This window comes from Stenella coeruleoalba (genome assembly GCF_951394435.1).
Source record: "Stenella coeruleoalba genome assembly, chromosome: X".
NCBI lineage: Eukaryota > Metazoa > Chordata > Mammalia > Artiodactyla > Delphinidae > Stenella > Stenella coeruleoalba.
Genome location: NC_137152.1, coordinates 55,934,530 through 55,949,773, shown reverse-complemented (window position 1 = coordinate 55,949,773; position 15,244 = coordinate 55,934,530). Strand labels below are relative to the sequence as shown.

Here is a 15,244-nt window from a genome sequence, read left to right as displayed (position 1 = left end):
CAATGGGGAGCACTTGGGTCCACCCTTCCCCCATATTCTCACCCTGACTCCCTTCCAGAGTCCACGGCATGAGTTCAGGTGGGCAGACCACAGGTGGGATGGGACAGTCACAGACCTCAGGGTCAGAAAAGAACGTTCGTGGGACTTAATCCTTCCCCTCAAATCCCTCCCTGGAGAAGGTGGGCTTGATTGCTGCCCAGGCCTCTGGCTGGATTCCTAGAATGTACCCAGTGCCCCACCCAGCCTGTACCAGGCTTATGTTCTAGCCCCTCTTGCTCCGGCACTGCTCCCCACTGAGCTGAGGCCATTACCAATGAGTGTGTGTGCACTTCGAGGAAACAGAGCTAGCTTAGACCTTGGACCTGCCTCTGACCAGTAGAGACAGTCATTCCAGGTCATGTGTCCCTGCAGACACTCTGGAGAGAGTGAAGCTAACTACAGGCTGGAGACAGCCATCACAGGAACTCGCTTCCCAGTGCACACTATGGATGTTAATAGAATGTTAACAGAATGTTCATAGAAACCTTATTCATAGTCACCCCAAACTGAAAGCAATCAAGGTGTTATTCAACAGATGCACGAATAAAACCATACATCTATAAATGAAACATTTTTTAACGATACAAAGGAAGGAACTCTTGATACATGCAACAACTTGGATGAATCGCAAATGCATTAGGCTAAATGAAAGAAGCCAGTCTCAAAATGTTACATACTGTGTGATTGTGTTTGTATAATATTTGGAAAAGGTAAAACTATAGGGATGGGAAACAGATCACCAGTTATCAGAGGTTTGGGATGGGGGAGATGGTTTGACTACAAAGCAGCAGAATGAGGGAGATTTTGGGGCTGATGGAACTGTTTTGTATCCTGATTGTGGTGATAGTTACACAAATCTGTCCATGTGTTAAAACTCATGGTACTGAAAACAAAAAAGTTAATTTTACTATGTAATAAATCAAAATATATGTAACTAAAAAAATTAAATGTGTCATACATAAAGGCTTGGGAATCATAATGGCATGCAAAATAGTACCAGCATTCTCAAAAGTGACATTGAAAGTCAGAAAACTTTTCAGCCTGAAATTATATATCAGCTATCAAATAAGCATGAAATTAAAGGTAATATTAAAGGTAATACTTGTTCATGCAAAGTCTTAAAAGAAATTATCACCCATGGTACCTGGAGAATGAGTCCCATCAAAACACTGTGGTAAACCAAGAACAATGAAGACATTAGTTCTAGGAAGCAGAAGATCCCACTTAGGGGTTTGGTAAAGGAGTGTTCTAGGAGCGACACTCTAGGCAACCAATAAAGATTGAAACTGGGTCCAGGAAAGTGATTTCCAACAACAAAGGAATGGACATAGTTGAAGATTGAGAAAATATTGCCAATAGGCCTATGACAGAAATGTAAGCTCTTGAGGGAAGGAACGTCATCTGTTTTTCTCAGTGATGTAGCACCATGTGTTAGAACAGTACCTGGCATGTGGTAAGCCCTCAATAGAGAATTGTTAAATGGAAAGGAGAGAAAGAGTGAATGAGAAGAGAAGAATTTGACACAGCAAGTATACACTGACTCTTAAGGAGTTTTTATGTGAAGGTGAGCAGAGAAAAAAGGTGTCACTTGAAGGGAAATTGGAATCAAAAGAAGGTTTTCTTTAATTGGGAGAAACGACAACATACTTGTATGCTGATAGGAATGATGCAAAATAGAGAAAACTATTTATGAATGAGGGAAGTTGTTTCTGATTGCCTGTATACTCTCAATGAAATGGGAAGCAAGGTCATCTGGTGAGAGCGAAGGTGGTCCATGATCAGCAAGTACCCCCTCAACTTTCCCGGATCATCTTGTGATCTTCTTCTTTCTTTTAAAATTTTATTTATTTATTTGGCTGCGCTGGGCCTCTGTGGCTGCGCGCCGGCTTTCTCTAGTTGCGGTGAGCAGGGGCTACTCTTCGTTTTGGTGCGCGGGCTTCTCATTGCAGTGGCTTCTCTTGTTGTGGAGCATGGGCTCTAGGCACGCAGGCTTCAGCAGTTGTGGCACGCAGGCTCTAGAGCACAGGCTCCAGTAGCTGTGCCGCACAGGCTTAGTTGCTCCGTGGCATAGGGGATCTTCTGGGACCAGGGATCGAACCCGTGTCCCCTACATTGGCAGACAGATTCTTAACCACTGTGCCACCAGGGAAGTCCCGTGATCTTCTTGTATGGAACTTTTCATAATAAAGTGCTGTGAAAAAATAAAAACAAGTGCTTTTGTTCGTTAAAAGGTATGATAAAAAGAGTGAAGGCAAGCTAAAAACTAGAAGATATTTACATAACATGAAATCATCAAAGAATTAAAGTATAGAATACATAAAGAACTTCCACAAATAAATATGCAAACAGCCCAAGGGGAAAATGGGCACAAGACACTAAATGAACACCTCATAGACAAGAAAATCCCCAAGGCCAAGCATATGAAAAGCTGCTCAATATTATTACTAATATTATTACTAATCAAGAAATTGCAGATTAAATCTACAATGAGACGCCATTTCACTATCACAAGATTGACAACAATTTTGTACTTTGTTAATATCAAATGTTGATGAGGATGTGGAACAGTTAAACACTGTTGATAGGAGTAGAAATTAGCATGACCCCATTGTAAAAACTCTGGCATGATCTAGTAATGTTGGAAATCTTCTTTCCCTATGAGATGACAATTTCAGTCTTAAAAATGAGCACTGAAGCAGCTTCCCAGCCATTTGATTCTATGGCTCACACAGAAAATGATGATTGTATGGCATACAGGAGTAAGATGACAAAGTTGTTCAGGGCCAGAACCAAGCGGTCCAGGGGCTGCTGTCTGGCTGTCTCTGGAGATGAAGGCCTCAAAGTCCCAGGTCCAAAAGTTGGAAAGCTCTGCCCTGGAAGGCTCTTGTACGTGGGCACCAGGAAACATGTGCCAGAATGTTTATAGTAGCGCTATGAATAATATCTGCCCAAATGGAAACAACCCAAATTACCCATTGACAGTAGAATGGATACATAGCTTGAGATACAGTTGATTCTTGTTATTTGTGGATTCCATACTTGCAAATTCCCCTATTTGGTAAAATTCATTTTTAACCACAAATCAGTACCAGAGTGCTTTCCTCCTCGTTCGAGAGAGCTGTGAAAAACCTGAGTTGGTGGAATATGTTCCCAACTGAGGTCAAACAAGGTGACGCCCTGCCTTCTGGTTTCAGTCTCATACTGCAAGCAAGTGTCCTTTTCATGATTTATTTGGTGCCACATAGTTTGCATTTTTGTGCTTCTTTGTTGGTGATTTCATAATTAAAGATGGCCTCCAAGCTTAGTGCTGAAGTACTGTCTAGTGTTCTTGAGTGCAAAATGACTATGACGTGCACTCAAGAAAATATGTGTGTTACATAAACCTTGTTCAGGCATGATTTATAATGCTGTTGGCTGTGAGGTCAGTGTTAATGAATCAATAATATTTGTATTAAATAGAGTGCCTTTAAACAGAAACACACATGAAACATGATTACGCAGCGATCAGTCGATGAAAATGTTGTGACCAGCGGATGGTAGGAACTTGAAATTATATTTCCCTTAGGAGCAATGTTTCAGGATTGCCTAATTCAGTGTTCATGGCAACTTTATAGACTGCAAATAACTATCATGATAATGAGAGTCTACTGTATATTCATTTGGTGGAACAGTGTACAGCAATGAAAATGAACAAGTGCCTGCCACATGTGACAACAGGGATGAATCTCAGTTACACAGTATCACACGGGAGAAGTCAGAAATAACACAAATGATTCCATTTACATAAAGACCAAAGGATGCAGCAAAACCAACGTTGTTAGGAATATGAACCTATGTAGAGAATAACTAAAGAAAAGGAAGGGAACGATGAAGACAAAGGATAGAGGTTACTTCTGAGGAGGGTGAAGGGAAAGGAATTGGAGCTTCCATGCAAGGAACTTCTAACGTTATGGTGACGTTTGAAAAAACACTGCTATAAAAGTTTACTGAGGGAATGAATGACTCCCAAATCTGTATCTCTCTCTAGCTCTGACCCCTCACTGGTGTTCCAGAACGAAATTTCTAAGTGCATTCCACCTGCATGTCCTATAAGAAACACAACCTTAATGTATCCAAAATCCCATCATTTCCCTCCCAATCTTTCTTTACTTCCTGTGTCCTTATGCTCCCCACCACAAAGTCACTCAAAACGGAAATGTTAGTCACCTTTGACTTCTGCTTCCTTGTGGTGGCCATAGAAACATGCCCCTCCGATCCACTGCAGGGAACATAGTAGATTGGCAAGTGCCAGCTGCCACTTCTCTGGCACCACCATTGTTTGTGCCAAGATCCCACATCCTCTGGGTAGCTCCCAGCCAGTGACTGAGCATGGCAGGGGCATACTGCTTCAGGACAGGGACTCCTCTAAATGGCAGCTGTAGGGTGGGGACTCCACATGAGCCTGAACAAACTAAACTAAACGGAACTAAAGTTTACTGTTAGAACGAAACTGCATCTGAGATTCTTCTTATCTGATCCTCCTTTCCCCCGCGTCTCTCTTACAGACGTCAGACCCGCATCGCACCCTGAAGAAGAAGACTCATTCCTGCTCCTTCTCCTTTATCCTTCACATGCCATTCTCCCATCATGTTCGTTCATGTCCAATCATGCCTTGCTGTCCGTATTTTTGGAGGACCCAAACTAACAAAAGTGGTACCAGGAGTGGTCTGAGAAGTTAGCTATAAGATGGGGTTTATGGACCAGCTCACTCACTGCCCAAATGACAAAGAGCGCACCATTTTGAGTGTTATGTGGGGCATGGATAATCTCTAGCACAAGGTTACCTCCTGATTCCTTAAGGTTTTATCCATACATACCTTGAAAAATATCCCAGTGGAGGGTCTTACTTGTGGCCTGTGAGATGATTCAGGCCTTTGAATGGTAGGGAGGGCACTATGTCTATAGGGAGGGCAGAGGCGGCTGTTCATCACTGTTACACTGGCGCCCTGCAAAGACATAATGAGAAACTAAGGGACATTACCAAACAGTTAAGGGCCAAGTGTAAGATTCATGGGGTTTTCTTGGTGGCTTACAAAATGCCCTTGCCTCCTGCAGAGACAGCTGAGTAGCTCACAGATTATGCGATAACAGTAAGTGCAGAACTCCAGAGATGTATACATCCTTGACAAACACAGGCCTGTTATGGGAAGGTCAGGGCCCTTTTTGGAAAAACTTCAGACTCTGAAATGTAGGCCAGGTATATTGGCATGGATGTCCCCAAACGTTGGCTTATCAGATCCAAACGTCCTGAGGCCTCAAAGCTTGCAGGGTGGCCCTTCCTTCCCTAGCAAGAGCTAACACATGCCCTGTGCTGGTAGATGCTACAGAGTCTGCTCCCCCACAAAGTGACAGACGCCTCTCCCAGGGAAACCCTCATCTCTTCTCCATAAACTCACTGGGATATGCCGAGCCTGATAAGGGGAAAAAGAAATTATACACCAAGAAATAACAAGCCTGTACTGGCAGGAGCAGGGCAATATCCCTGGGATTGGATTTTCAGGGTGCTGGATCAAGTGGACAGGAATATAAGAGTGGATAAGCAAGTTTTACTGAGCGGAGGCGCTTTCTCATGCCATGGGATTTAACACACGGGCAAGGACTCCAGGAGATGGAGGAAATTCACTGCCAGACTGGCCCTTTGAAACTTTGAGAAAGTGATGGCCCGTAAGGAGAGAAGTGGAAATGCCTGCCTTGGATTGGCAGATGACAGAGGAAGGAACAATAAGGTTGAGTGATGCAGACATGCTAGAACGGACAGAAAAGGTGAGGCCAGTCACATGGCCTCATGGTTATGTCCCACTGTAGGGCTGAGAGGACACATCCCACTGTAGGACACATGTCCCACTGTAGGGCTGAGAGGACACCAAAGCCATCAGGAGTGTTCTGGTGAGAGGGGCCCCAGCATCACTAGAAGTTTGGTGGTTGCTCCCCTCTGGAGGCCAATGCCAATGATGGAAGGAAAGTGGTCCCGACCTGGGCTCATTACCACCCATGGGAGCCAACGAATTCTGACATGATAGAGGGCAGAGGGCAGCTCTTAACCAAGAGATGCCAGCAGACCACATTTCCAGTAACGACCAGCAAGGTCAGAGGGGCAGTCAAGAGTGCCTGCTTGACCGGCAGAAAGCTGAGAAGATGGCTCAGACAGCATGGCTCCCTAGGGGCAACGACAGCCAGCAAAAGGCAAGAATGCAAGAGAAGGAGGGCCATCATCCCGCTAAAAAGCCACAGTCTCCTGCTCAGTTCCTGGTCCTCAGCCAATTCAGAGACTGGCCCCACTGAAGAGGTGGATGAGTCCTGAGGAGGAAGGATCCAGAAACAAGGCAGTGGGTTATGACCGTCCCTAAAGAGAATGACTGCCAGTTCTCAGGTGACTGTACCCGGAGGCTAGAAAAAGACCCAGACACTTCTACTACTACTGGACACAGGATCTGAGCTGACATTGATCCAGGAGGCCCAAAGTGTCATGATGGGGCCCCATTAGAATGGGGCTTATGAGGCCCTGACATTAAAAGGAGTTGGGAATAGAGACCGGTTCACAGTGAGCTGAATGGGTCCCTGGACCAAAATAGCGGTCATTTCTCCAGTACCCAAGCTGATAATGATAAGTGATACACTTGGCAGTTGGAGCAATGACTTCCACATTGGGTCACTGCTCTGTGGGGTAAGAGCTATCCCAGTGGGGAAAGCCAAGAGGAACCTCTGACACTGGCTCCCACCCCAGGCCAAGAGAGTAAGTCAAAAGCAGTATTGGATCCTGGTGAGCATAGGGGGCTAAAGCAGAGATTAGTGACATCATTGGAGACGTATGGGATGCAGGGGAAGAGGAGGTAGGAGAGCCACAGGGACGAAGAGAGTGGAGAAGGTGAGAAGAAGTTCTGGGAGTCTCTCTCTGGGGGAGGGAGGAAGGGAATGGAAATGGTGAGAGGGAAGACGGAGGCTTCCACTGAATCCACTGGTAATGTTTCCTAGGGTGCTGGTGGATGCAGGAGATTTTGCTATATCCTTCCTTATCCATTTTAACATATTTGAAATAGCACACCACGACTTAAAAAGTCACTGGGAGAAGTGGAAGAGGGCGGTATCCACAAACGGGCAGGCACCATCGGGGGCAGGCTCGAGGAGGAGGATTGCAGATTTACAGTGCACCCAATCTCCCCTGCTCTGAAACTTCTCCAGCACGGCCAGCTTCTCAGGTGCAGACCCAGAAAACTGGGCCTTTGAGTTCCACAGGCAAGAGGGGTTCAGACACCCCAGGACTCTCCAGGAGGTCAGCCAGAGCAGGTTGCAAGAGAGAGAGGTGACTGAAGACAGAGGAGTATGAACGGGAAGGAGCAGAAGGAAGGTATGGGAGGAATGGAGCGGTGTCAGAGTAGGAGTGGGGTGGCAGACATGGGAAATTCTAACACCCATGGGCCGTATAGAAACCAAGGGAGGCACCACTCCCCAGACATCAGTACTGCTCAGCTCAGGGGAGCTGAGAACTGACAGTTCCAAGAAAAATTGAGAGACACCTGGCTATCCACACCCACCGCCATCACAACTGGTAGGCCTTGGTTGTGCGTCCTTCAAAACTTTAAAACATACTTGTACATATACTTAAATGAATTCTCATATATTACATAGGATTGACTGGTGTGTGTGCGTGTGCCCACGCACGCAAGTGATTTAACTTACAAATGTGAATCCAAAGCCATCGTTCTGCAACTTGCAGTTGGAAGTCAGGCGGATGCTTTCGAAAGCTGTGAGAATGGCCTGATGCATTCCGTTGGACTGCCACGCTTTATGCTACTGGATGCTAAGCCACGTTGCATTCATCCATTTCCTTACTGACGGGAATTTGGAGTGTTCCCAGTTTTTCCCATCACCGACTCCCTTGTGCATGTGTTCTTGTACACTACAGGTACCAGCGTGTCTCCGGAAGGAGTACCAGGCAGCGGACTTGCAGGAGCATAGAGGAAATAGATTCTTCCTTCCTTCCTTTTAAAGCTCTTGGGCTAAAAGCAAGGACTCTGGAGTCAGATTGATTGGTTTCAATCCTGCTGCTGATCCCCACGAGCCGAATGACCTTGGGCCAGTGGCCGAACCTCTCAGTGCCTGTTTCCTCACCGGGAAGAGGCCAGTAATAGTTGGTACTATAGTTAAAGGCGTGTCACGCGGATGCATTATCATTTATGCCCAGCGCTTAGAAGAGTGCCAGGCACAGAGTGCGTGCCGGCACTAAGTTGCTTTCAATGGATTCTGCCAAATTACCTCCCCAATGCGTCTCTTGCACCACCGCCACAGGGGTTTGCTCCTAACCTCTCCCACCCTCGGAATGGTTAAGCTCTTTGAAGGTTGTCAACCTAGTGTGTGAAACCCGATTCGTGGTTTTAGTTCACATCTCCAGGATCAGCGGTGGGGAGCATCTTTTGGGGTGTAACTGGCCACTGCGATTTCCTCTTCTTTGAATTTGCCTCAGAGAGGGGGAAGGACTGATGGAGCGAGGCCAACCCCAAGTCTATCCGCCACACCCGCCTGCCAGTAACGTCTGCTGAGCCACATTTGATGGAGCAGTTGAGACAGAGACCTTACAGAACGAAAATACGATCCCTTTGCTCTCTGGCCGACCCCTGATCACTGACTGCGGGACTCCTGTGCCCATTCTCCTGTTGGGTCTTAAGGCTTGCGGTGGAAGGGAGGCTGGCAAATGCTTTCGGCGCGTGCTAGGCATCCAGCGCCTCCATCTTGACGTTTCATCCTCACCACCCCTGGAGCCCGGCGCCCTCACTTGCCGACGCCCTCGACCCCCTGTATACATGGGAAACGGAGGCTCAGAGCTGTGACTCTAACCAGAAAGGGGAGGCGGGACAGGAGGAGGCGGGCCCAGAGGCTTGACAGAGGGAGGCACTCCCACCACCTCCTTCACCAGCCAACTGCCCTGACCGCCCACGGGCTTGCGAGCAAACCAGAGGCCCTCGGCCCCATTGGTTAGGTCTCGACGGGGGCGGGCGAACAAGGAGCCCGCTGGTTGGTGGGGGCCGGACCAATGAGGAGGCTGCGGCGCAGGCGTGAGAGGCGCGCTGAAAGTGGCGCGTCCTTTCTTTTGAGGCGAGCTCGTGCGGCGCGTGAGGTGGCTGACGCTCCCTTCTGAGCGCCGGCCGCCTAGCCCGCCGTGACCGCGACCGCGACTCGGGCCATCGACCGTCGCCCCGGTTCTGGGGCCACCCGGGTCGCGACATGAGCTCCCCGGATGAGGTGTATGTGTTGAGAAGGCGTGTCCGCCCAAAAGTCAGGGAGCGGGCCGGCGTTCGCATAGCCGGCCCCGCAGTCCCGCCGGGGCCCGACCCAGGCCCCGAGCCTGGGGAGCCGCGGAGCGGCAAGGGCGGAGGCGGCTTCCCGGACCCCGAGGGCTTCCAGTCGAAGCGGGAGATGCTGGAAGGGCGAGGGCCGGTACTGTGGGGCCGCGAAGGCCGACCTGGCTCCCCACATGAGCACACGAGGGACCTCCTGGACCTGATCGACGAGTCTGAGGCGGCCAAGGAGGCCAACCTGCAGCAGCTGACCGACCAGGACGTGCTGGGCGTCCGCAGATACCCGGACCCCGAGGGCTTCCAGTCTGAGCGGGAGATGCTGGAAGCGCGAGGGCCGGTGCTGTGGGGCCGCGAAGGCCGACCTGGCTCCCCACATGAGCACACGAGGGACCTCCTGGACCTGATCGAGGAGTCTGAGGCGGCCAAGGAGGCCAACCTGCAGCAGCTGACTGACCAGGACGTGCTGGGCGTCCGCAGGTACCCGTCCCCGGAGAGGTCCACTGCCTTCAAAGAGGCCACTGTGTCGACACTGCACCTCGAGGCGGGTCCCGGCGGTCGAGGAGCGCCCGGCCAGAGCTGTGGGGAGGCGCCGACGGCTCCAGCCGGCCCTCTCCACCTCGGTGGGCCTGAAGCGGGCCGGGCCTTGGGGAACCCTAAGAGAGGCACTAAGCGTAGGTTGAACGTGGCTGCGGATCGCCAGCGGCGCTCCGCGGAAGGCCTGGCCTGGCTGCTGTCCGACTCCGAGTCCTCAGATGAATTCAGTGAGACACAGCTGATGACGGTGAGCACTTACCGCAGAGGAGGAGGCCAGGCCAAGCCCAGCAGACCCGAGGATCCCGGGGACACTCCCAGACACTCGAAGTTCCAAGTCAGGGAGAATTACCGTCACGTGACAGGCTCTTCCCTGTCCTCGGCTCCGCGAGGACTCTCTTCGGTTGTGGAAAGGCAGGGCGTGGGAAAGCAGGGCATCTCTTCCCCTAAGCAAATGCAGAGCGTGCTGTGGGGCAAGGGGGGCAGCAAGCCCAGCTACGCGGGAGCTGCTGCTGCTGCTGCTGCTGCTGCTTCTGTTTCTGCTGCTGCTCCAGGTGGCCTGCCGCGGGTCACTCCTAGGAAGAACGGAGCCCAGGAGAAGAAATCCGTCGGGGAAGCGTCCAAACTTGCCCTGGGGGGAACCTTCGGTTCCCGGGGGCAGCGAATCTCGGCAACTCCCGTGGAAGCGGCCACCTTCCCCCCAATCTCTGGTATTCCGCTGCCTGGGAGACCCAAGAGTTATACCTTGGTCCTTTCGGGAACCAAACAGTCCAAGCACAGTGGCGCTGGGAAGAAATCCGTGGTCAGCTGGGCAAGGGAGTCTGAGGCGGTGGCGGGAGAAGATAAGGACCCAAATAGAGACCCAGCCCCAAAGGGCCAAGTGAGTAGGCCATGCTCCTCCTCTCTCCCCACTCTTCCCCCCCCCCACAGCACCCAGGGCACACGTCTTCATCCATGCTGCCTCTGTCCACCCCTCAGAGGTCAGCATTGGGTGCCCCTCGGTCACTGGGTCATTACGATGCCAGATCGGGCTCCTTTTCCTAGGGACAAACATTAAGGTAGCACTTGGGGTGTCCTGGGCCCGGTTCTCCACCCTTGGCCTCTTTCCAGCCTCCTCTGAGAGACTTGGGCTGGGATGGAAGGGAGGGCTGGTAGCTGAATTGGGTCGGGGGATCCCTTAAAAGCTTCCCCGGAAAGCCTCAGTATTTAGACTCACCAGCTTCCTGAATCCTCCTTCCTAGCTGTTCCCCAGACCTTCCTTGCAGGGGGCCTGGGCTTTCTCAGTGTCCCACTGTTGTGCCTAGATCAGCTCTGCCTGCTGGCCTGGGGCTGACTGAGGGAGAAAGTGCTAATGAGATCAGCCTTTCAATTCCCTTCCCAATTCCCTGCCTCACCCTGGCCCGAATCACACAACTCTCTCTCTCTGTCTCTCTTTCTGTCTCTGTCTCTCTGTCTCTATCTCTCTCTGTCACTCTCTCTCTCTCTCACACACACACACACACACACACACACACACACTTCCTTAGTCCAAATCGGTGAGAAATTTTTGTTTCAGCTGCTAACTCACAGGCCAGGGACATCTTGTCTGCGCATGCATCGTAGAAAAGCCAGCAGTGGCGACGTCAACACCAGAGGCCCCCAAGATCCAGGAAACTCAGAACCCTTGGCCCTGAACCAGGGAGAAGTCATGCCCAGGGGGCCTGCCCCCTCAGGTGAGTGTCGTGGGTTTGATATGAGGGGAGGGAAGAGGGGTTGAGGACAGAAACCTCTGCCTCTGTCTCTGCCGGGGGCACAGCCTTGCTCCCAGGCAGCTTCTCCCACAGAAGACGGGGTGCTGGCAGGGCTGGCCTTGAGCCACATCATCCTCTGTGTGGGGTTTGTGCGGCCGGGGTGATCGGTGGCAGTGCCCCAAACAGCTGCTCCCGGTGTAGACTTGCAGGGGAACAGCCTTTTCTGTTAAGTCCTGTTCGGCCACATTGCTCTCCCACGTGCTGGCTGTGGCTGCAGCTCTGGGAGGGTCGAATCCAGAGCCACATTGTTTGGGGACCACAGTGGCGAAATGGCTGTCCCCGGGGAACAGGGGAAGCAGGCCCAGAGACAAAGTTCCGGCTGCTGGGCAGAGCAGGGGCGGCTGGTTGCCAGCAGAGGGTGGTGCTGCCTCACCTCACTTTAGAGCCCGCTTGTCCCTTTCCACCTCACTGGGAGCCTGGGAAGCTGGATTGTGTGTCCTTTCCCTCTCAGGTGACCGGGGGCCACTTGACCATCCCCCAAGACCGGAAACGCAGCAGCAGCCACTGGGAACGCCCTGCTGTCCTTGGGTAATGCTTCCTCTGCATCCTGGAAATGCAGGCCCAAACTCGAGGGTGGGATCTGGGTCCAAGTTCAGCTGACATGTGTGGGCTCCCCCTCCCCTGCCCCCATCACGTACCCCACGGAGGGAGCCCACCTCCTTTCCACTGAGGAGCCCTTGCCAGTCTGACCACCCGGCTTTGGGGTGGAGGGCCCGGGGGAGAGGAGAAGGTGGAGGAGAGAGGAGGCCAGAGTATACTAATCATTTCTCTTCCTCCTCTGTCTGCTGGCCTAGTGTCTCGAGCTAAAGAGAGAAGTAGACGAACTTAAGGAGCAACTTGGTATGAGGAACCAGGGCCGGAGAGCGGTGTCTTAGTGAAGAACCCGGGTGGGCACCTGGGGTGGGGGTGGGCTGCAGGTGCGGTGGGCCTGGCAGGGACGATCATCCCTGTGGGGAGGAGAACCTCTCAGGCCTGGCCCTGGAGCTGGCTGTGCATGTACAACTGGGCGTGTGTACAAATAGCAAAGTACTGTCTGGACTGCATGCACACTTTGACAACCAGACCAGTCCTAGGGAATGTCCTTCTGATAGGACTTTTAGAGATGCCTCGTTGATTTTTCCCTTGAACTGCTGCTTGGTGTGGCTTCTAAGGTTCTTGCTGGATTGTTTGTTTGTGTGTGTGACAAGTTCTGAGTGGTTGTGGCACGGCCCACAGCATGAGAGCTGCTGGCACATTTTGTTTCCCTTTAGGAACCGGTTCCACATTCAATTTGGGTGGTGGGGAGTGATCAGGCCCAGAGCTCTTTGCATCGGGTCTGGAGGGGTTTCAGGTATCAGGGCTAGGCGGTTCCTCACGGGGATAGGGGGACGGGCTTCTGTATCCCTCTGTCTGGAGCGCCTGCTAATGCCTGTCCCTGTTGCAGCCGCCATGCAGTACCTGGCTGACAAGTTGCAGACCCTTTGAAGTGAGTGTTACACACACCGTACCCCTTCCCACAGTCCTGGCTGTTGAGCAGGGCTGGGGGCTGGCCCTGGCTTCAGGCTCTTCCCTGACTCTGCTGTTTCACAGGTTGAGCCCAGCGTCTTCCTGCAAGAGGAGCAGCTGGTACCTTTGGGGCCCTGGAGCTGTGGCCAAGCTCGTTCCCTCCTGTTCTGCCTCAGCTAGGGCTTCCTCTCCCCCTTGTTTTGCCCCCGCCCCGCCCCAGTTTCACAGCAGTTTCCAATTAAAGTACCTCTCATATTCTGTGTTCTGCCTTCTCTCTGGAGGGGTAGGGGTCGGGGTCGGGGTAGGGGGCCGGGGCGGGGCGCTGCTCCACGTCAGAGCCTTTTCCAGAACGGTATCTGTGGCATCCTGTGGTGGGGACTCTGGGCCAGCCTCTGTTACCATCCCTGCAGTCAAGCCAGCGGAGTGTCCCAGGTCTGGGTCCTGTGTGTGCTCTGCCTGGCCACATTGGCACGTCCTCCCTTTCCCCCGAAGGCCCTCTTCTAGCTCTCTCCAAACCCCCCTCCTCCTCTGGGGTCTGGCGGTTCCCATTCATCTCTACCATTCACCCTTCCCATCAGCAGGAACTCATGACCCCCTTCCAGAGCTCCAATCTGGAAGCATTCACATCCTCCCTGCCCTAGCCAGCTGACCACCCTCCTCCAGCCGGGTCGTCTGTACACCCTTGAGTGGAAATTGGCCTGTCAGGTTCTATGGCGAGTGTGGTTAGTAGGTCTGTGTTGTTGCATGGTCCCCGTCAAATACTCTTCCACCAGCCCCGTGACACAGATTTTCCTGGAAATGATATTTCCGTGTCCCAGCTCAATCTCCCAGACTGCCTCTTTAGGACACACGAGATTGAGTCTGAACTCCATGTTCGATTTCCCCCTCACTTGAGGTTGGGGAGCACTTCCTTCCCTCAGCCAGGACCCAGGGCTGTACCAGCCTGAGACTCAGAGGGACAGATTTGTGTTTGAGTGAGGCAAGGGTGGTTCTGCCTGACACCCTTCCTGAAAGACCGGTGTTTTACTACACAAAAGGGGGTATGATGGTAGATTGGCTATTCAAGGTTGGTGACGGTGTGTCCCTGTGTGTGAATAAATGTAATCAGGGGTAATCTCCCTTGAGGGAGAAAGATGTGATTCAGGGAGTAAAGGGAGTAGAGGCTGGTCCAGGTTCTGTAAGGCATTGAATGAGCAAAAGCAAGGTTCGGATCTGTTTTGTTCAAAGGTTGTCGTTAAATTCCCAAAACATAGGAGGGGGATGATGCAGAAGTCACCAACCCCCACGACAGGGTGTCGGGATGCTCGAAATGTTGGATTCGCTGGAGGTGGCTCTCGATCCTACTCTGTGATCCTATGATGTCTGACAACTACTGTGGGTGTGGATGGAATGAGATTGGGAAGGGTGGCTCCTCAGAGTAGCTCATCTTAGAATCAGGGGACCCATATATGAGGCCACCCAACATGAGCTACCCGGGACAGGGGCAGGATGGGCGCAGTGAGGATGGGAAGTAAGGAGTGACTGCACCTGGACAATGGGGAGCACTTGGGTCCACCCTTCCCCCATATTCTCACCCTGACTCCCTTCCAGAGTCCACGGCATGAGTTCAGGTGGGCAGACCACAGGTGGGATGGGACAGTCACAGACCTCAGGGTCAGAAAAGAACGTTCGTGGGACTTAATCCTTCCCCTCAAATCCCTCCCTGGAGAAGGTGGGCTTGATTGCTGCCCAGGCCTCTGGCTGGATTCCTAGAATGTACCCAGTGCCCCACCCAGCCTGTACCAGGCTTATGTTCTAGCCCCTCTTGCTCCGGCACTGCTCCCCACTGAGCTGAGGCCATTACCAATGAGTGTGTGTGCACTTCGAGGAAACAGAGCTAGCTTAGACCTTGGACCTGCCTCTGACCAGTAGAGACAGTCATTCCAGGTCATGTGTCCCTGCAGACACTCTGGAGAGAGTGAAGCTAACTACAGGCTGGAGACAGCCATCACAGGAACTCGCTTCCCAGTGCACACTATGGATGTTAATAGAATGTTAACAGAATGTTCATAGAAACCTTATTCATAG

At 51.8% G+C, this 15,244-nt stretch overlaps 1 protein-coding gene across 1 annotated transcript; it reads left to right on the top strand.

The window, feature by feature from the left end:
• Positions 1-7,398: 7,398 nt before the first annotated feature.
• On the top strand, positions 7,399-13,395 carry LOC307180596 (uncharacterized protein CXorf49 homolog; the record flags this gene model as incomplete). Its single annotated transcript, XM_079910971.1, has 7 exons — positions 7,399-7,423; positions 9,227-10,782; positions 11,458-11,614; positions 12,144-12,220; positions 12,487-12,532; positions 13,116-13,157; positions 13,262-13,395. The coding sequence occupies 6 exons, from the start codon at positions 7,399-7,401 to the stop codon at positions 13,154-13,156; spliced, it is 1,902 nt and encodes a 633-aa protein (XP_079767097.1). The 3' UTR covers position 13,157; positions 13,262-13,395.
• Between the last annotated feature and the right edge of the window lie 1,849 nt (positions 13,396-15,244).